Source organism: Microcebus murinus, chromosome 31, assembly GCF_040939455.1.
Source record: "Microcebus murinus isolate Inina chromosome 31, M.murinus_Inina_mat1.0, whole genome shotgun sequence".
NCBI classification, from domain to species: domain Eukaryota; kingdom Metazoa; phylum Chordata; class Mammalia; order Primates; family Cheirogaleidae; genus Microcebus; species Microcebus murinus.
The window spans coordinates 3,878,718-3,902,452 of NC_134134.1; the positions used below are offsets into that span (position 1 = coordinate 3,878,718).

The 23,735-nt window shown below is 34.7% G+C and overlaps 2 protein-coding genes across 2 annotated transcripts in view; one reads left to right on the forward strand and one right to left on the reverse strand.

The window, feature by feature from the left end:
- LOC109729190 (KRAB domain-containing protein 5-like) overlaps positions 1-23,735 on the forward strand; it is a 445,983-nt gene that overhangs the window by 314,353 nt on the left and 107,895 nt on the right. The window lies entirely within an intron of this gene.
- The window catches only part of LOC142865668 (uncharacterized), a 284,849-nt gene that overhangs the window by 200,466 nt on the left and 60,648 nt on the right, over positions 1-23,735 (reverse strand). Inside the window, 1 exon segment of the mRNA XM_075998850.1 lies at positions 16,370-16,678. Coding sequence (XP_075854965.1) covers positions 16,370-16,678 — 309 coding nt within the window.

Below are 23,735 nucleotides of genomic sequence, written 5' to 3' on the forward strand. Positions count from 1 at the left end.
ACAACACTCACAAGCAGGAGGAACATAAAATACAGAAGGGCTACACTCACTGGTTCTTAGTCACTAGAAAAAGTCAGCTATGAGTGGCTAATTCATTGAGACCAAAATGTGAGGTTCTCCTGTGTTTTCTTTTGGTAACTTTCCCCTGCTACAGGTGTCAGGAGTTTCTGCTACAGGAATGGGAATCTGGACCACACTGATCTGCCTCTACCAAACTCAATAGATTAGGACCTGTTACTTTCCTCTGGAACAAAGGATAAACTCACTTCTCATGAATGTATGCAGGAGTCCTAATGCTTGACCCAGAAACAAATTAGAATAATTTGGAACACAATTGAAACCACATGGATGGTCCCACCCAGCCCAACACACAGGTGATGGTGTTTCTTCAATCTAGCCAGGTTATCCTAATTGAAAGGCTGGGCTGAGAGGTAATTACCTTAAAATTGTCTCTGAAATATCACTGTGAATATAAACCATGTGGTACTATGAGCCTCAATCTAAGAAATGTGGTCTGCTGGTGTGGAAGGGGTACATTAATTGGGTTCTTTGTCATGTCCTCTTTTAGTGCTGATTGCTCAATGTAGATCCATTATTAGTAGCACTCAGGTAGAGACAGGAAGCACAGCATACATACTGCCTTTTGCCCAACACTCATCACAACATATACTTAATTTCCAAAGTGAAGAGCAGCATAGTGCAATGTCTGCTGAGCATGTGCTATGTGCTCAGAAGTATGTTATGTTGCACTGTGAAGAAGCCTTTACATTGTGTGATGTAATCCTTATTATAACAGAAAAGCTGAGGCGTAAGTGTCCAATAATTTGTGGAAAAATTTAGATGTGGTGCCAGCCTTTCTATTCTTCTCAATCAAGTAAAATACAACATTACTCGATATCTAGAAAATTGTCTACACTCACTGCAAAAAGGTCCTTTCAAAGCAAACTTACAAGTTCATGTCAATCTCATACACTGTAGCACATGTCTCTACTGAGTTTTTGATACAACCTCAATCCAAAGTATGTCCCTGTGTTGTCAATTCCAGGTGGAGGCCAGGTCTACTTTGCATCAAACTGGTATATTCTTTGCTTTTACAGAGAGGGAAGGAAAACAGGAAGAGAAATTCCTCTTTGAAACCTGGACTAATGCATCCTGAGTAACCTCAGACCTTGGATTCAGAATTCAGAGCTTCAGATTTGGGTCTCTAGAGAGGCATGTATCAGTGGGACTCACTGCACAGTTCCTGGCATTTAGGCAAGAAGAGAAGGCAGAAAGTTTATGTGTCCAACCCAGTGAGAATTATCTTGTTCTCATTTGTATCCGATCCCCATGGTCTCTGAAATCATTTCAGCTCTAAAGATGTGAGATGCGATTAGAGAAAGGATAGAACTACTGATTTTTATCCTATGAGAGTGTATTCAGTGGAATCTGGTCTAAGAATGCTCTGGAGGGACAGTAGACACCAAAGAGGCCTAGAGATCATACTGTGTACAGATATGGGGACAGTGAAGCTCTGTGCTGCAGACTTGCAGATTATAGACTGGAAGCTCATGAAGGAATCTAGTGTCCAAAGCCCTTCTAATTTAGAAGTGGTGGGCACATTTTATGTTTATGCTGCATTTTAATTCTGGAAAGTGTTCCCAAAATATTAAAAGTCAAGAGTCTCCAAATAAGAAAACATCTCCACAAAGTTAAAAGGGAATTAAAAGAAAACCCTTTTTATTACTGAATTAAAGCAGAATGTGATGTGCACAGTGCCAATCCACTGAGAGATTTCAAAGGCACACATAAAGTTGTTACTGTATATAACTAAGCAAATCATAACTTTTACATACATGTTGTCTAGACAAAAAATAATTAGCTTTCAAGAAAGAAGAAAGAAGACTAGACAGCCCTATTTGTCATAACAGGTGCACCATAAACTTACTTGGTAATTAGTGAGACTCTTTTTTTTTTCGTAATTGATTAAATTCAAATACAAATCAAGCGTCTTAAATCAATGTAGGAGGAGATAATTTTGCAACTTAAAGCTAGGTGCTCACTGAAATTAGGATCCCATCTTCATATGGAAATTGTGGTATAGGAAACTATCTTCCTTGATCTTTCATTTCGAAGAGATGTTTTAGTTTCAGATAAAGCATTTCTTAAAAAAATTTTTTTTAAAATCTTTAAAAAGTATTTACAAGTCTTAGGCAAATAGTTAGGATCTCTGGCTCTTCTTGGTTCAATGGTGCCCTGTTTTGGTGCTGTTCGCAGCAATTGCTCCACCTGGGGAGATGGATAAGGCTGCCATTCGATTTCAGTGCTGCTCCACCCTTAATTCAACCCTGAGCCACCTCTACACCTGAGGAAAGAGGGAATGCTTTATCATTCTAATGTTTCCCTAGCCAAGGCATAATAAGATTTGCAAGGTGATCTAGGGTATCCTAAGGGTAATTAATATGTCATTAGCTTTAATCTGCATTGCAGTTCACCCTCCACCATAGGCTTTCTTAGTGGGATATCCCATAGTGTGATGAAATTTTCAGGACACCTTTTGAATATTTGAAAAGAACCTACACCCATGAAGATACAAAGTCTGATGAAATAAAATTAATGAGCATGTTACCATTTTAAAGTAAAAAAATTAAAACCACCCAAGAGCCCATCAACTCATGAGTGGATTATTAATATTTGGTATATCTATACAATGAAATATTACTCAATTTTAAGAAATGACAGTGAGCTAGCACTGCTTATATTTTCCTGGATTGAGTGAGTCCTTTATCAGAAGTGAAGTAACACAAGATCAGAAGAATGGACTCCACATGTACTCGCCATGAAATTGGTACTGAATGATTAACACTACGGTGCACAAATGGTGGTAGTGTTCACCAGGAATTTAGGTGTTTGGGGATAGACCCACATCTGAAAGACGCCTTGATCATCATGGAGCAGAATGGCATAAATCTAACCTTTGCTAGGGAGAGGCAAAGATATATAATGCGACTAAAATGTTTATACTCTCATATTTTTTTGAAATAAAAAAATAAATATAAAAACCATACATCTTTTCTAAACTTCATAAAAATACCCAATATTGAGTCACAAAGCAAATACAAAGGTCAATCAAGTAATCATTTCAAAGTAACTTAAGCTAAAATTTCAAGCTTCTTTAAAAATTATAAATATATCAATAAATTTTGACTTAGTAATTTCATGCCAGGAAGTTAGGGTTAGGGTGACTTTAGGGTAAATTTATAATTTAGGAAAAATTGTACATTAAAAAATATAAATTATTATATTGTCTATAATGGTACCATTGGAAGATTACTACATTTTAATAGAGATAATTATGTAAGGATACCATTGTTCTTCCATTTAGAGGTCTATGAATTTTTAAAAAGGCACAAACTGATACTTTGTACCCTTTGATTTTCACTTTCCTAATCCCACTCTCTGTGGTCACCACACTTCCTACTATGAAATCACCTTTCTTTAGATTCCACAGATAAGTGAGATCATACAGTATTTGTCTTCCTGTGCCTGGCTTACTTTACTGAGCATCATGTCCTCCAGTTCAAAGCATGTTGTCACAAATGACAGAATTTCATTCCATTTGAAGGCTCATTGTGTAAATGCACCTCATTTTCTTTATCCACTCATGTGCTGGTGGACACTTAAGCTGCTTCTCTACCTAAAATAGAATGAATATTGTTGTAATGAACATGGAAGGACAGATATGTCTTCTACATACTGGTTTTGCTTCAATTGAATATGCATGAAGATATGGGAGTGATGGATCATATGGTAACTCAATTTTCATTGTTGAGGAATCTCTATACTATTTTCTACATTGGCTGTAATGAGAAAATAGATTTTTAAGACTCAGAAGGGAGGAGGGTGATTGGGATTGTTCAATCAAATCTTATCTACTGGGTGAAACCTGTATTCATTGAATGAATGATACACTCAATGTCCTGAATTTAACACTATATAATTCATACATTCATCAAGGAAAAAAACTCTACTGGTACCCCCTAAATTTATTGAAATACAGATAAATTTGGCTGCCCTAATTAATATTCACAGCAACAATATTCAAGGTTTTCCTTTTCTCCTCATCCTCAGCAGCACTTAGCATTCTCACATATTGAGAGTAGGCATTCTCACAGGTGTGAGGTAACAGCTCATTATGGCTTCAACTTTCATTTCCATGATGATTAGATAGGTTGAGCATTTTGACATATATCTATTGACAATCCATTTCTGTCTTTTGAGAAATGTCAATTAGTTTTATCATATCTTTCCCAAAATAGGCCTAGATAAAATCATCACACTGTGTCTGACATATACATATACAATTATTTGTCAATTCAAAACAAAAATAAAGCAAAATAAATAATGATGCCCAAATAAGATGATTCCACAGGAATAAGAAATGGATATTTGATATAGTTCACAAATAAGCCACATTCCAAATATATTCTATTGGATTACAAATACAGAAATGAATAAAAGGAAGAAAATGACCCATTTACATACCAACTTTCAAGACAATATCATTTCTTTCTGTATATGATCTGTTCCTCAAAATATCTGGCTTTATAGTTAAATGCATATGAATATGTCTCTCTCTATATGGTAAATCACACCATTTCAATGAATATGTTTCCTTGTTTTAGATTTGGATTTTCAGTGGAAATTTAAATATAGCATATTCCCTATTTTCTGAGAAGAATCCTGAGGGATCCGAAGAGGTTCCCATTCATTTCATTTTTGTCATTCCCTTTGCCTTTAGTTTCAGTAAATCATTACATTTGCATTTCACCATCATTTACTAAGGAATCATGAAAGAGTTCTAGAATATGACACTTGCATAATCACTGTTGAATTAGAACATGTACTTTTGAAATATATTTTCCTTAAGTAAAGTTCTAGAAATTGAAATCCTCTCACAATTACAGTAAACATTCCGAAGAACTAAATACAATAAAAAATGCAGTGTTTAGTTACACTAGACACTTTTCAAGAGCTAAATAGCAACATGCAGTTAAAGGCTACAGCTTATACTACAGCATGGATACTAAACTTTTTCAGTATTGAAGAATGTTCCCTTGGATGCCTAGCAAAAACCAGCCACTGGGAGAGACAATACTGGCCTATACATAAGACAAACCCACAAGGCAGCCAAACAAGTTTAGCAAAAGAATGACCTACACTCAAGAGTGTACATGGTAACAGAAGAGCAAAATCTACGTTCATCCATTCAGAACATAATTCCTACTGCACTGGACAAAATGCGGGAAACAAAGCAGAGAAGGCTCCCAGGCTCCCTGAGCTTTAATTCTGTTTTTGGTGATTTACACAAAATATAATTTCAGGTAAATGCAGCTGTGACAGAGAGAAGTAAAGCAGGATAATTGGAGGGAGCGTTAAAGGTGGGGTGGGTTGGGGTATGGGTGATGTCCCCCTAGGGAGATCCATTTGAGCAGGGGCCTGGATAAAGGTAGTGAGTGCACTGTGTGAGGATATGTGGGAAGAATCTTGAGTGTGAGCTTGGTGAGTTGTGGCTCCAGTGGAATGAGTTGGGTGGTGAGTAGAATGAAATGGACAGAGGTCAGTAGAGATCATGGGACCCTATACTTTTTATCTCAAACTCCTACCAGTAAAAAACTTTGGGGCATGCACCCATAATTCATGCATATAGAGAGTCTTTATTTACTATTATCAGTATATTAGCAAAGCATCATCACTACATTTAAGGATACAAGTAAACATCAATACAAGTTCTGGTATTCTCTCACTTTACCGCAATGTATCATTTGCCTAGGGGACATTAAGTGAGCAATGGTGCTTCCTTATAAAGTCTCAAAGTTGCCAGAAGGGTTTAATTAAACTGCTTGCATAGACCAAATTTTTGTCATTTAGCATATAGCAAAGCTTCTTGACAGCAGAAAGCCCGTGTAAGTAGTGCAAATACTTCCATAAACAAGCCATTTGGAAAGAAGCTTTATAATATACTCATAAGTACCACTTTTGGGCAAATCAAACTCCTCTACTTGCTGTATAAATTTGAGCAAGTTATTTATGCTTACTGACTCTCAGTTTTCTCATTTGTAAAGTGAGAATTTGACTTAATTTTTTTTCCCTGAAGTTTGTGACAGGGGGCTCCTAAAGAACACCAAGTATGTTGTAAGTAAAGAAAACACACTACATTTTATCACTGTAGTCAGGCTTCTATGTACTGTAGTTAATTAGGCACAGGAGTTGTAGAAGATGTTCAGGAAGAAAAAAAATCAATGTTTGTATAGGTTAAGTAGTAGAAAATCGCATGGTGTTTTAGGAAATCCATTTATTTGTAAATGGTGAGAGAGCATGGGACATGTGTAGGATCCTTCAGCAGTGGCTGGTGCATAGTGGATACTTGAACATTTATGAAAATAACACAGGCGGAGTGATGGAAGGGAGTATGGGAGGAAACTATGCAGGAATCAGAGCCCGATCCAAATGAACTTTATACACTGATTCTGATAATCTAGAAACTGGGGGGGGGGGGGCTCTGAAGGAGTTTAGGGAGGAATAGAGGTGATAAAACTTGCATTTTGGCAATCTTGTAGCTACTAGAGTTTTAGGGGATGAGTTAGAGGGGCCAACTTGCAGGGAAAAGGAACAGTTGGGAACCTATCAGACCAATCAACATGGCAGTGACTAGGGCCCTGCTGAGGCTTTGGTATTGAGAAATGAGAGAGGTACATTCAGGTAATATTAGAGGTGAGATGATGTGTACAAGGGTGTCTTTTTCTGAGGTTAGAACACATGAGTGAGGTAAGAGAAATGTTAAGTAATCCATGGGACTTATGCCTACTTAAGAATATGGAGTGAAGTATAGGTCTTGACAATGACACTTAGCCTTCCAAACGAGAGGGTGAATGATTGTGGTGTCTTTTGCTATGACAATATATTCTGAAGTACCACAGGGGGTTGTGAAAGAAGCTGCAGAGTGAGCCTAGCTTTCTACCTGGTAAGTGTGAGTTTCCTATGGGTTCCCCAGGGAAGGCAGCTGAGAGGTGGTTTGGTGTGTGGACCTGAAGCTGCATTTTAGCACTTATAGCATTTAGGGGTGCTGATGTGACAAGATGAGATAAAACTGCTTAAGGTGTGTGCACAGTGAAGAGTGGAGGGTAAGGTTGTTTTATCAGGGGAGCAACACAGCACTAGAGGCTACTACCTGTGGACTTTCAAAGATCTAACACAATATCAGAAGCCTGATATAAAATCTCTAGCTTATTAACCACTTCAGTACGAGTGTTAACTACAGTTGATATCCACAGATGAATGCGCACAGCTGAGCATCGACTATAGTCCATAGCCACAGATGAACATGCACAGCAACTTAGCCGACAGCGGTGATAGGAAGGTGCACAGCCGAGCATCAACTAAACGAACAGCATGACATGACTTTTCTAATTTTTCATTTATCAAAATAAAATTGTGAACATTTAAAAATAATGTAATAAAAATATATATGTATATGTTACCTATTCTGATTTACATTACAAGTAAAGCTGCCTGTAAAGTAAATCAAGCTTTCAGTGTTTTATATCTTTCCTCATCACACAAGAACAAAATGGATTCGTCGTCAATGCAAAGCACCAACTATCGTGTAGATATGAGTGCCATGTTGGCAAGGTTTCGGGGCTAGTGAGCACCATACTGAAGTGGTTAAAAACAAAAATACAAAAAAAAAAAAAAAAGAAAAGAAACATAAAAATCTTGCAAAATATAATTATTTCCAAAGACATATTCTTAAAAGTCATTCTGCCCTTTTCCTACAACAAAATTATTGAATGATGATGTGGATGACTTTTCATATAGCTAATATGTCTAATGTAATGTGGGATGAGACCACTTCCAATTTATTATTCTCGAAGTCTATGAAAGAGGTTGGGGTATGTGAAAATGCATCTTCAATTTCACTAGTACCTGCAACACCCATCCCTCAGCCTCTGACTCCTCCTACCTGGAGTGTTCTCCCCACTCTTGCCCATTCTACACCTCAGCACATCCCTCATTTTTCAAGGAAATTCCTTTAATACTCAGTGTAGACTTTCTGGGCTAGTAGTCCCTTGTGGTACTTTTCCCAATAGATTTGGCACTTTTTAATTTTTTTTTTTATTTCAGCATATTACAATGGTAAAAATGTTGAGGTTATGTACATGGCCTTTGTCTCACCTGAGTCAGAGCTTCAAGTGTGTCCATCCCCAAGATGGAGAGCACTGCAGCCATTAGGTGTGTATATACCCGTGTCCTCCTCTACCTTCCCATTAGCCCAACACCCAATGAATTTAGTTGTGATGAACATTATCTTAGATCACCTTCTCCTTCTAGTGTGCCATGGTGGCCTTGCCACTGCTTGATCTAGTCCAGGACTCTCTCATACTCTCTGGCAGCTGACCTGGTCCAGACAAAAGCAGTCTCCTGACAAAAGCTGTCTCCTGACAAAAGCATTCCTGTGCTACTCCTCTGCTGGTGTAGACCTCAAAGAGGTCACTCACTTCACTGTCAGCATCCTTTCCATCATGTTCTTACCTCCCAGGATCTTATATCATGTCCCACCCTCTTCTAGCTCCACCCACATGCCCTTCGGAGGACCTGCCTTGTTACTAGAACTTCCTCTGGATTCTCCCAGGAAAGAGCTTGCTGTATAGGGCAAACCCACAAGGTAATGGACATAATATTGGATCTCAGCTTGGATATCTATTTTCTAAAAAAGGATTTGGAAGAGTTCTAAAACCTCTCCCACTTTAAGCACGTACATAGAATCAAAACCCTCTAGGACTATCTGACAAAAATCAACAATGAAAACAAAAATGGGGATTTCATGACTGAGAAAAATTCTGGCCAATTTGGCCAATATCACCAATGTGATAATATAGACAGAATAACCCTGTCCTATTCTAAATCACTTGCTGACTATATAGGTAATTTCAAATTGTTAATTATGGTAAAATACACTCAATATAATATTTACCATCTTAAACTTGTTAGGTATGCAGTACAGTAGTGTTAAGCATATTCACATTATGTGCAAGAAATTTCGAGAACTTTTTTCCAGAACACCGATTAAACATAACTCCATTTCTCCATCCAGTCCCTGGCACAACCATTTTAATTTTTGCTTCTATGAATTTGATTCTTCTAGATACTTTGTGCAACATAGTTTATTTTTTAAACAGACAATAACAAAAGTATCTCCAACAGAGAGAAAGAAGGAACCCCCAGTTTCAGTAAATACCTAAATACTGACTTTATGGCCTGTAATTTTCCTCACTGTATTTTTATTCATTCATTTATTAATTCAGGAAGCAATGTGATCTACAATGCGTTTAGGACTGAAAAACACAGTGTTGAACATATGAGCTCTGTAGACATTTATGCAGTTTTAAGAGTCCAACAATCTATTCCATAATTCCTCCCTTATTACCTCCTGCTCTTTTACCTGAAGGCTTCCTCACTCCCATTTTTAACGTCTGTCTGGAGAACATACAAAAATTTTTCCAGACTTTATGGCCCACATTTTTATGTTTATTTGTGCTATGCTCTACCTGAAATCTATAGGTACTTTACTAAATGTATTTTTATATGTAAGTTACTTAAAGTCAACAAATATATCTGATCAATCTCTGCATTACTAATGCCTGACACAGTATGGAGATGTGCGTGTTGGGTAAATGTGTGCTGGCTGACTGCGTGTGTGACAAGTCAGCACTGTAATTTTATTCTTCTGCTTATATCAGTATATAAACCAAGTGGTTTAAAAATCAATAAATTAAACAAAATTATCTTTTATTAAAACTAATACTTTTGTTTCAAATCATTTTTATTAAAAATTTTTGTATAGATTGTTTCTCTTTCATTCCATTGATACTGTTTAGTTGGCTGTTGCTTGTTTAAAGCAAGTATGGTGAAGGCAAATTTTTTTCTATCAGATATTTGCAAAAGGATAGTAAAAACAGTCTTTTGAATCTATTATTATAATATGCCAATTCTTAGCCAAAAACCTTTAGATAAATTTTAATATCAGTTCCAGTATTTATAAGTCCAACAAAAGATTTGTCATTTAGCTTAATTTCTAATTGAGGTTTTTGGTCATTAATAAAGTTTGCCAATATACTTTTGTTCCAGTACTTCCAAAACCTCCTTGTCTTAAAACATTAGATTTTTAAATTTCATATTAATACCAGAAGTTGTGCAATACAGTCTCTAACCTTAATAACATAAACAGAAGTGAAACTCATAACTGAAATTTCATTTGAATAAGCTGAATCACTTATACCTAAATGGATTATTACTCTTTTTAATGTAACAGAAATATGACCAAATTATTAACTAATATTAATGTGCTTGTAGGATCAGGCCACATATATCTATAGTTATATATATCTCAGTAGATGGTGCTAAGAATCCATTGTCACATGATGGTCTTTGTTCTCTGAAATTACCTTTTGGGCCAAGAGTCTCAGCCAAAGTTGCATTTTAAATGTCTCATCAGACATTTTGGCAATTTCTTAAAAGATTTTTTAGCAGCCACGTGCTCCCCTTGGGCCATAAGGTGCCACTAGGGTGTGGTGGTGAGGAGCTGGTGCTGGGCTGCCTGGCTGAGCACAGCCACAGCCTACGTGGCTCAGCAGCCATGGCAGTGGTGGCACCATGCTGTTTAATTTTGCTGGGCATAAAGCTGCTGGCATTTAGAATTAACATTATTAAAAGCCAGTATATATAAAGTGATAATGCTTAAATTAGGAGGACTTACTATTTCTTGACCTGATATTTCTTGCAATTTAGCAATTAAATCTATATAAGTTTCATTAACATTTTGTTTAACATTTATATGGAAAGATACAGCCTAAGAGAAGCTATCTTTTCCCTACTTTAATACAGCACTGTTGAATTTGAGAAATAGCCTGATCATCATATTTTAATTGCACATTAATATCAAACCAATATTCATGGCCCATAATTTGAGTCAGAAATTTTTATTCGTGGGTCCATAGACCCATTTAGCTAGGGCTGCTGATGCGTCTTTTCCCTGCACCAAGTGGTGAACTATAAAACTTTAGGCAAAGATATAACTGTTTGCACAAAAGATTTCCAATCACAATGGATTAACATTTCTAATCGAGCCAATTCTTTAATTGAGCTCTTGGTATAACGACAGTTTGTGTTGGCTGGGAGCAGTGGCTCACACCTGTAATCCTGGCACTCAGAGAGGCCAAAGCAGAAGGATCACTCAAGGAGTTTGAAACCAGCCTGAGCAAGAATGAGACTGTGTCTCTACTAAAAATAGAAAGAAATTAATTAGCCAAATAAAAATATATAGAAAAATAAGCAGGGCATTGTGGCATATGCCTGTAATCCCATCTACCAGGGAGGCTGAGGCAGAAGGATTGCTTGAGTTCAAGAGTTTGAGGTTGCTGTGAGCTAGGATGAGGCCATGGCACTCTAGCCCAGGCAACAGAGTGAGAGTGCTGCTTTTGTCATTCCATTCGTCAGTCATAAGCAAGGGAACTCTGATATTTTCCAATAAATTCATATTCCAGCACAGAACATGAAAGGGCTTTTAATGCTTTTATTTGAAGCTCAATACACCTGGACTTCCTGGTGCTGATGATTATGGTATGGAAGAGACTGAAGAGGTATGTGGTGCTCACTGTTTCACCTCTGGCCACTGTGACCATACAAAACAGGATTGGATCCAAAATCACTAATGAAATATTCAATCAAAAAGTGGCCATGATCCCTGAGATAACCCTAGAGAGAATGACCGAATTGTTGGCCAAAGGTAGATGACTAAAAATGAGAACTGTGTACTGCACCCTGCACCTACTAAAATAAAGGAAGATAAAGTTATGTAAATTAAATTCTCCATGATTGAAATATCAGATAAAGATTATTCCAAATATTTTCTATCCAGAGAAATCATTCTATTATATTCTAACACTGAAAATACACACTTATAAGTAAATTCTAGATGGATGCATATGTTGTACTATAAGTAATTCATAGAAAATTAAATTCAATCCTATTTACCTAAACTCCCTATTGAGATATTGCCAAATTCTCATATTTTTATATAGTACTTAAGATATGCATCGCACACTTATTAATGCTTCACTTATTGTAATTATTTTCATATTTATGGCATTATATGTTAGGATCTAGTAACAGTTTCATTTTAAAAAGCAAACAATGCTGAGTTCTTCATTTAATCCTCTGGCCTTCAGAATTGTTTATCTTTCATAGGACTAAGACTCTTAGATTAAACTTAGTACAATGAATTTCTATAATCTTAATTAAATAATCAGAATGCTATATGTATAGCTTGTAAATGGTCTCAAGCTTTCTAGTTAAAATGTTATTTTTCTCCAAATTAAAAATACTCTACACTTCTCATCAAAACTTTTTAAATACTTTGTGAACTGGCTGGGGTTGAGTACAACACTGAGTATGTCATAGCCCAAGCACAGTCAGAAATAAGAATGAGTTAGATACAGTTGTAGAAGTGAATGAAGATAAAAAATGGCAAAAACTGGAGATAATTATGAAATGAAAGAAGCAGAATTTCCACTTATAAATTCCGAGAGTTGGTTGTTCTGCTCATCCCTTCGCTCCACATGAAAAATCAATGACTTTTTACCCTGGACATTTTCAATCTCTTCTCTGGAGCCACAAGCTCACTCCCACAGAAGTATTGACTGCTAATTATGAAGCATCTATTAGATATCTAACACTGTCCTGTACTTATTTCTCCTATTTAAATATAAAATCAACTCCATAATTTATAAATCCTTCTAGTGTTTACCTGAACAAAGATGCCTGATAAAGTCAATAAATCAAATACTTCTATGACCAAAAGTAAAAGAAAAAGTAACCAAAAAGTGCTTTCAATGTGATTCCCTAATTAGAATGAAAATATAGGATGTACTAAGTAAAATTAAATTACTACACGATGGAATTATTCATACCTTCAGGTAATTTTATGGGCACCATTAAGTTTTATAACAATCCTTGTTGTAATTTCGGATCTGGTCATATAAACAATACTTAATGAACTTTGAAATAATAAAATATCATAGTAGGCCTAGCATGAGTAATAAGCACGTAAGAACAGGGGATTGGCATGGGCAAGTTCCCATTCAGAAGCTTTAGGGTTTTAAACAATTAATTCAAATAAAGCAAACAAAATATCTCCTTACAGAATCTTTGAAGTTTCTAATTTGCTAGTAAATCCTCGACACTTTTGAAATTACCCATTTTGTCTAATATTTCTTCTTTTCTGCTCAAAATAGGTATACATCCACAGTCACACAAACATAATTACTTATTCTATAAATATGTTACAACTATAATTCAACTTAACTGTGATGTATTTATATACTTGATTCAATATAAATAAAAAATATGCTTATTTCTGTTTCACTGGCAGGAAGGTCGATGTTGAAAGAAAAATATAAGATAGAATGTAACAACTACTCGTTCCAGGTTCAGAAATGTATGGCTTTTCATTAAGTGCAAAAATCTTTATTATAAGCATTACAGCAACAATGTAATTATAAATATAATGAAAAAAAGCTTTGGAAACATTATTCTTCAAAGTAGAGCCACTGATAAAAAGGATCACAAATGATGTCTTTGTACTGTGTAACCCAACAGTACATTTTTACAATTCATGATCTCCAACTACGACTAACATTGAATAGGTTAAAGTTGGTGCAAAATAACACTTCATTCTATCTACAACATGTTTGACACATTAAAAATATTGTTAATTTAATGAAACACATTAAGTTTACATGTTATCTAAAAACATTCCAAATATCATTCTATTTTATTATTGTAATGTGCAATTATAAAACAATTTATTTCTAATATTGTAATTTTTTCATTCTGATCATAATGAGAAGAATATGAGTCTGTATACCTACATCATACATCACTTGAAATACTGTTTGTTATAAGAAAACTCCATAGTACCTCTCCATTTCATAAATCTTACATTTCAGTGTTTTCAATTTTCCATGGAAAAGTACATGAATAATGCCTACTTAATATAGAAAGACTGTATTCTTTAGAATAAATGTGATATAGCTATCATTAACCACACACATTCACATACATGCAAAGAATGAAAGCATACCATCTACAGTATTTAAAGTTGAATAACATCAGTATTTGCATGTCAGAAATAGCCAAAAACAATGCTTTATTACATTTTAACCACACCCTGACCAGAAAGTATATTTTACATGTAATTATAAGTCTCAAAAAATATCCCAATTTTTTAAAGCTAATGTACAAAAATTCAACTATTTTAACTGGGTTGTTCTCTATAATAAAAAACTTGGTTTAAAGAAATGTGAGAATATGTTAATGACTCAGTGCATTGCCCTGTGAGTCCTCTGATATCTGTTTAGACTTGATTCTTGATTAAGTGCGTTCTGAAATTTATTATATCTGTTTGTAGTTTTAAGTATCAATTCTTTGTTGTTCTCTAAGGTATACCTTTTGCATAAATATATTTTCACATTCATTCTATGAGTAAGATTTCTATTCCTTAAAATTTTTGTGATGTTGAGCAATGTTAGATAAAATATTGGAGCATTTCTTTCAGTGTACGTTCTCCCATGTCCAATAAGATCTCTGTTATAACTAAAGCTATTGTCGCTCTCTACATTATAGTTTACTTTAAGTACTGTTGTGCATTTTAAGGCTAATACATTGGGAAAGCACTTTCATACACATTACATTTATCTAACTTTTATCTAGTATGATTTCTTTGATGTTGATTAAGATGTGAGCAGTTATTAAAGATTTTGCTACAATATCCACGTGTGGAATTTTTCTCTGATATGAATTCTTTTATGTAGATTAAGATGTGAGCACTGGGACAATGTTTTGCCACATTCCTCTCACTTATATGGTTTCTCTCCTGTATGGATTCATTTAGGTAGAGTGAGGTCTCTTAGCCAGGTAAAGGCTTTGCCACATTCTTCACATTTTCAGGGTTTTTCTCCAGTATGAATTCTTTTATGTTGAGTAAGGGTTGAGGAGTGGGTAAAGGCTTTGCCACATGCTTCACATTTGTAGGGTTTCTCTCCAGTATGGATTCTTTTATGTTGAGTAAGGGTTGAGGATTGTGTAAAGGCTTTGCCACATTCCTTGCATTTGTAGGGTTTATCTCCTGTATGAATTCTTTTATGTTGAGTAAGGTATGTGCACCGGGTAAAGGCTTTGTCACAGTCTTCACATTTGTAGGGTTTCTCTCCAGTATGGATTCTTTTATGTCGAATAAGGTTTGTCCACTGGGTAAATGCTTTGCCACATTCTTCACATTTGTATGGTTTCTGTCCCATATGAATTCTTTTATGTACAGAAAGTTTTGTACACCAGGCAAAAGCTTTGCCACATTCTTCACATTTGTAGGGTTTCTCTCTAGTATGGGTCATTTTATGGCGAGTAAGGTGTGTGCACTGGGTAAAGGCTTTCCCACATTCTTGACATTTGTAGGGTTTCTCTCCAGTATGGATCCTTTTATGTTGAGTAAGGGTTGATGACTGGGTAAAGGATTTACCACATTCCTTACATTTGTAGGGTTTATCTCCTGTATGAATTCTTTTATGTTCAGTAAGGTATGTGTACTGGGTAAAGGCTTTTCCACATTCTTCACATTTGTAGGGTTTCTCTCCCATAAGAATTATTTTATGTAGAGTAAGATTTGTACACCAGGTAAAGACTTTGCCACATTCTTCACATCTGTAGGGTTTCTCTGAACTATGGATTCTTTTATGTTGAGTAAGTTGTGTGCTCTGAGTAAAGGCTTTGCCACATTCTTCACATTTGTAGGGTTTCTCTCCAATATGGATCCTTTTATGTCAAGTAAGGGTTGATGACTGGGTAAAGGATTTACCACATTCCTTACATTTGTAGGGTTTATCTCCTGTATGAATTCTTTTATGTTCAGTAAGGTATGTGTACTGGGTAAAGGCTTTTCCACATTCTTCACATTTGTAGGGTTTCTCTCCCATATGAATTCTTTTATGTAGAGTAAGATTTGTACACCAGGTAAAGGCTTTGCCACATTCTTCACATTTGTAGGGTTTCTCTCCACTATGGATTCTTTTATGCTGAGTAAGTATTGAAAACTGGTTAAAGGCTTTGCCACATTCTTCACATTTGTAGGGTTTCTCTCCAGTGTGAATTCTCCTATGTATAATAAGTTTGGAGTAACAGTTAAAGGATTTTCCACATTTTTCACACTTGTAGAATTTCTCTGCCATATGAAATTTCCTATGTCCAGATACATTATAGCTGTGATTAAAAATTTTGCCATATTCATTAAGTTTGAATCTTTTTTCTCCAGTATGTCTTGTCTTCTGTCTATTTAGATTTGATGATTTACTAAAGACTTTTATACATTTATAACATTTGAAGATTTTTCTATGGCAACTTGACAGACATTGGGTAAGACCATCAGAACATACTTTCTGCTTCTTACACTCAACCACAAAATCCCATTCTCTTTTTAAGTGTATATTTTCAAGGCCACAGCTTCCATATAGTCTCAGTATTGATTTCTGAAATGGGTCTTTTATGCCCTGTTCTGGCAATAGTTCTTTGGAGCAATGGGAAGAAAGTTCTGAAAGTAATAAAAATAAAAAGTATCTCACTAACTAGACTCAGGTGAATATACTTCACGATTTGAATATATAAAACTGTAGAAAGCACATTAGCAATAAAGCACAATAGAATACCATGGTCTTACTTCCATCATAGATGTATGACCTTAAAAATATACTGACTACCATGATTCTTTTAGCAATAATAACTGGTAATTGTTCATAGAAACCCAAATTAGAATAACCCCAAAAACCACATGGAAGGGGAAGGAAACTTTGTTGCATTTACCCACCATAGCCCTTCCTCCATGCTGATACTGATTTATCACTTTAGTAGATAAATCCCATGTCCTGGATTTTCTATGTAAAGAGAATGAAACTATAGGCACATGTCCACACGTCTGTTTATTTATAGCCTTTCCAAAGGCTGGTTTCTATCTCCCAGGAGAACTACATAACTCTATGGGAAAACTATGCACATATCAATAAGAAAATTCTGCATTATCATAATGTTGGTGCAAAATATTTAATTATGCTATAAAATATGAAAGGCAAAATAAAAATATTATTTCCTTGTGTTAATTTGTATACAATATAAAGAGATGTAATTATTGACATCAATATCATAAAGGTAAGGGCAGAGATAAAGATTAAAAATTTTTGTATGCAACCGAAGTTAAGTAGTTATCCATTTAACATAAGTTGCAAGTTCAAAAGATTTTTCATAGTTTTCACAGTGAATATCAGAAAAAATGTTTATAGAGATAAAAAAAAGAAAGCTAGGCAAGAAACAAAATATGTCACTAATAATCAGTGAGGTACAATGCAGGACAGAAAGAGAGGAAAGAAAGAAAAGATAGTGACAAAAGTCATATGAAACAATTAACATTATAAAAATTGTAAATCCTTTCTTTGACAAAATTATGTAAATATTTATGTACTAGTGTTTCCAGTCAGAAGACACAGTTAAATAAAGGGATTTAAAAAATCCAACTCTATTCCATCTAAAGCGACATGACTTCATACCTGGTAAGAAAATAGACTAAAACTGGCAGAATATAGCAAGATATATTAGAATAACATTTAGTATCTAAGAGCAGTGGAGTTCAAAATTATATTAGGCATATTATTTTGAAGTGAAAAACATTATAAGTTTTAAAATATAGTGTAAGTCAAAACTGTCACAAGAGACAAACGAGGGCATTAAATATAAAAAGTGGTCATTGACTGAGGGCTTATGAAAATAATACATATATATGATATCTATCTTTATCTCACATCAAGATTTTCAAATATATTTTAAATAGCATTGACATAATTGAAGGAAGAAATGGACAGCAAAACAGGATATTTTGATATTCCACTTTCTACAATAATAAAACCAGTCAAATTATTAATAAGAAAACAAAAAATTTGAAAACACTATAGAGCAATTAGACCTAACAGATGTATTGGAAACACTCTATACAATAATAGCAGAATATATAATCTTCTTGATAGCTCACAAAACATTCTTCCTAAAAAACTACCTGTTCAGCCACAACTCTTACCCAATTTTAGAAAGTTGAAATTTTACACACTTTAATTTTTGACTAGAATAAAATGAAACTGAAAATGAATTATATAAGAAACATAGAAAAATTCACAAATATAGGAAAATAAACAACACACTCTTGAGTATGTTCTTCTTCAAGGGAAGTAGACTTAATGTTGTGAAGATGTCCAAATTGATCTACAGATTAAATGCAATTCCTTTCAAATTCTCAGTTTCAGTTTTTGAATAATAAAAAAAACCAAACTCTTCCTTCAGAAGTTGCATTAAATATAAGTTGTTTAGACTCTCTAATGAAAAATAAGATGAACGTATCAATAAATACAAACAGAACCCTACAATATGCCACGTACAAAAGCCTTCCTTTACCTCTAAAAAGTCAAACTGGTTGAAAGTAATTGTAAAAAAAATCTACATAAAGAATAAAAGGAGGATATTTTGGCCATAATTAAAGACAATACATTTTAAGTCAAAAACCTTCGAAAGTGACAAAGACTTTTATAAGGACAAAATGGCTCATTTAGGAGAAATCTATGGCACAGAATACACTTAGATAATATACATGGAATGTACATATTTTAGCATAGAGGTTTTAAAAAATATATATCAGGGCTTCTAAATATATTAAGAAAATATGAACAAAAGTATGGACAGAAGTGTGGCAAGAAACACCTAGTAACATACTAGTTATAGAGACTGCAAGACCTCACTTTCAATGGTGAATACAAAAATTTCACAGCAGATAAATAAGAAATCAGATAATGGGAAAAATTTGTAGATCAGTTAGATGTCAAAGATGTTTACAGAGCTCTTCAGTAAAAAGTAGCAGAATACACTATAGTTTCAATCATTCATGGCAAATGCTGTTAGGACACTTAAGTCTCATGAAGTTGAAGAAACCTAAAAATATACAACATATATTTTTTGACATAAATGAAGTGGAACTAGAAATCAAAAGCACAACTGAAACTGGCTAAAAAAAAATATGTCAAAATTAAACACACTCTTTAATGCATTCATGCTCAATGGTCAGATGATTTTAAAAAGTTAAGATGTCAATAGTATCCACAGTGACATACAAATTTAATCAATGTCTATAATACTCCTATCATACTTCTTTTAAAGAAATATAAAAATAAATTCTAAAGTGTATTAAAATAATAAATAGCCAGACTGTTTTAGAAATACATGATCAAACTACAAAGCTTCTGCACAGCCAAAGAAATAGTCATGAAAGTAAACAGACAACCTACAGAATGGGAGAAAATTTTTGCATCCTATGCATCCGATAAGGGACTGATAACTAGAATATACTTAGAACTCACGAAAATCAGGAAGAAAAAACCAAATAACCCCATTAAAAAGTGGGCAAAGGACTTGACCAGAAACTTTTCTAAAGAAGACAGAAGAATGGCCAACAAACATATGAAAAGATGCTCAACATCTCTAATCATCAGGGAAATGCAAATCAAAACCACAATGAGATATCACTTAACCCCAGTGAGAATGGCCTTTATCAAGAAATCTCCAAACAATAAATGCTGGCGTGGTTGCGGAGAGAGAGGAACACTCCTACACTGCTGGTGGGACTGCAAACTAGTTCAACCTCTGTGGAAAGCAATATGGAGATACCTTAAAGCGATACAAGTGAATCTACCATTTGATCCAGCAATCCCATTGCTGGGCATCTACCCAAATGATCCAGTGACACTCTACAAAAAAGACACCTGCACTCGAATGTTTATAGCAGCACAATTCATAATTGCAAGGCTGTGGAAACAGCCCAAGTGCCCATCAATCCAAGAATGGATTAATAAAATGTGGTATATGTATACCATGGAGTACTATTCAGCTCTAAGAAATAATGGTGATATAGCACATCTTATATTTTCCTGGTTAGAGCTGGAACCCATACTACTAAGTGAAGTATCCCAAGAATGGAAAAACAAGCACCAGATATATTCTCCAGCAAACTGGTATTAACTGAGTAGCACCTAAGTGGACACATAGGTGCTACAGTAATAGGGTATTGGGCAGGTGGGAGGGGGGAGGGGGGCGGGTATATACATACATAATGAGTGAGATGTGCACCATCTGGGGGATGGTCATGATGGAGACTCAGACTTTTGGGGGGAGGGGGGGAAATGGGCATTTATTGAAACCTTAAAATCTGTACCCCCATAATATGCCAAAATAAAAAAAAAAGAGAAAAAAAAATAATATAATGAAAAAAAACAAATCTTTATTATAAGCATTACAGTAGCAATGTAATTATAAATGTAATTTTAAAAAGCACTGGGAACATTATTCTTCAAAGTAGAGCCACTGATAAAAAGGATCGCAAATGATGTCATTTCACTGTGTAACCCAACAGTACATTTTTACAATTGATTTCCTCCAACTTTGAGTAACATGGTATAGATTAAAGTTGGTGCAAAATAACAGTTCATTCAATCTACAACATTTTTGACACATTAAAATTATTTTTAATTTAATGAAACAAATTAAGTTTACATGTAGTCTAAAAATATTCCCAATTTCATTCTATTTTATTATCATAATGTGCAATACTAACACAAGTTATTTTTAATATTGTAATTTTTTCATTCCGATTATAATGAGAAGAATATTAGTCTGTATACCTACATCATACATCACTTAAAATACTCTTTTGTATAAGAAAACTCCATAGTACCTCTCCATCTCATAAATCTTACATTTCGGTGTTTTTAATTTTCCATGGAAAAGAATATGTATAATGCCTGCTTAATACAGAAAGGCTTCTAATAAATGTGATGTAGCTATCATTAACCACACACATATTCACATACATGCTTAGAATGAAAGAATACCATCTACTGTATATAAAGTTGAATAACATCAGTATTTGCATGTCAAAAATAGCAAAAAATTATACTTTATTACATTTTCACCCTACCCTGACAAAAAGTGTATTTTACATGTAATTATAACTCTAAAAAATCTCTCTCTTTTTAAAGCTGATAACAAATAAATCAACTAACTATTTTAACTGGGTTGTTCTCTATAATCAAAAACCTGGTTTAAAGAAATGTGAGAATGTGTTAGTGACTCAGTGCATTGCCCTGTGAGAACTCTATCTGTTTAGACTTGATTCTTCATTAAATCCGTTCCAAAACTTATTATATCTGTAGAGTAGTTTTAATTATCAATTCTTTGTTCTCTAAGGTATATCGTTTGTATAAATATTTTTCACATACATTATATTTGTAAGGTTTCTATTCTTTAAATTTTCTGTGATGTTGAACAATGTTTGAGAAAATATTGGAGCATTTCTTTCAGTGTAAGTTCCCCTATGTCCAATAAGATGTCTGTTATAACTAAAGGTATTGTCAGCACTCTACATTATTATACTTTACTCTAAGTACTGTTGTGCATTTTAAGGCTAATACTTTGAATAAGCACTTCCATACTCATTACATTTATCTAACCTTTATCTAGTATGATTTCTTTAATGTTTAATAAGATTTGAACAGTTATTAAAGACTTTGCCACAATTTTCACATTCGTAGAATTTTTCTCTTATATGAATTATTTTATGTATATTAAGGTGTGAGCACTGGGACAATGTTTTGCCACATTCCCACATTTGTATGGTTTCTCTCCTGTATGGATTCATTTATGTAGAATGAAGTTTCTTAGCCAGATAAAGGCTTTGTCACATTCTACACATTTTTAGGGTTTCTCTCCAGCATGAATTCTTTTATGTTGAGTAAGGGTTGAAATGTGGGTAAAGGCTTTGCCACATGCTTCACATTTGTAGGGTTTCTCTCCAGTATGGATTCTTTTATGTTGAGTAAGGATTGAAAACTGCTTAAAGGCTTTGCCACATTCTTTACATTTGAAGGAATTCTCTCCAGTATGAATTATTTTACGTTGAGTAAGGTATGTGAACTGGGTAAAGGCTTTTCCACATTCCTCACATTTGTAGGGTTTCTCTCCAGTATGACTTATTTTATGTTGAGTAAGGTGTGTGAACTGGGTAAAAGCTTTTCCACATTCTTCACATTTGTAGGGTTTCTCTCCAGTATGAATTCTTTTATGTTGAGTAAGGATTGAGGACTGCTTAAAGGCTTTGCCACATTCTTCACATTTGTAGGGTTTCTCTCCAGTGTGAATTCTCCTATGTATAATAAGTTTTGAGCAACAGTTAAAGAATTTTCCACATTCTTCACACCTGTAGGATTTCTCTGTCATATGAAATTTCCTATGTCCAGATACATTAGAGCTGTGATTAAAAATTTTGCCACATTCATTAAGTTTGAAACTTTTCTCTCCAGTATGTCCTGTCTTCTGTCTATTTAGATTTGATGGTTTGCTAAAGCCTTTTATACATTTATAACTTTTGAAGATTTTTCTATGGCAACTTGACAAACATTGGGTAAGACCATTAGAACATACTTTCTGCTTCTTACACTCAACGACACAATCCAAATCCTTTTTTTTTTTTTTTTTTTTGAGACAGAGTCTCACTTTGTTGTCCAGGCTAGAGTGAGTGCCGTGGCATCAGCCTAGCTCACAGCAACCTCAAACTTCTGGGCTTGAGTGATCCTTTTGTCTCAGCCTCCCGAGTAGCTGGGACTACAGGCATGCGCCACCATGCCCGGCTAATTTTATGTATATATCAGTTGGCCAATTAATTTCTTTCTATTTATAGTAGAGACGGGGTCTCGCTCTTGCTCAGGCTGGTTTTGAACTCCTGACCTTGAGCGATCCGCCCGCCTCGGCCTCCCAAGAGCTAGGATTACAGGCGTGAGCCACAGCGCCCGGCCCCAAATCTCTTTTTAAGTGTACCTTTTCAAGGCCATAGCTTCCATATAGTCTCATTATTGATTTCTGAAATGGGTCTTTTATGCCCTGCTCTGGCAATAGGTCTTTGGTGCAATGGGAAGACAGTTCTGAAAGAAATGAAAATAACAAAGTATCTCAATAACTAGACTCAGGTGAATATACTTCACAATTTGAATATATAAAAGTATAGAAAGCACATAAGCAATAAAGCACACTAGAATACCACGGTATTACTTCCATCATAGATGTATGACCTTAAAAATATACTTACAACCATGATTCTTTTAGAAATTATAACTGCTAATTGGTAATAGCAACCCAAATTAGAATAACACCAAGAACCACATGGAAGGGGATTGAAACTTTGTTGCATTTACCCACCATAGCCCTTACTCCATGCTGATACTGAGTTACACTTTAGTAGAAAAATCCCATGTCCTGGTTTTCCTATCAAAAGAGAATGAAACTATAGGCACATGTCCACATATCTGTTTTTTTTATAGCCTTTCCAAAGGCTGGTTTCTATCTCCCAAGACAACTATATAACTCTCTGGGAAAATTTTGCCCATATCAAGAATAAAATTCTGCATTATCATAATGATGGTGCAAAATATTTAATTATGCTATAAAATTTGAATGGCAAAATTAAAAAATGATCATTTCCATGTGTTAATTTGTATACATTATAAAAAGAC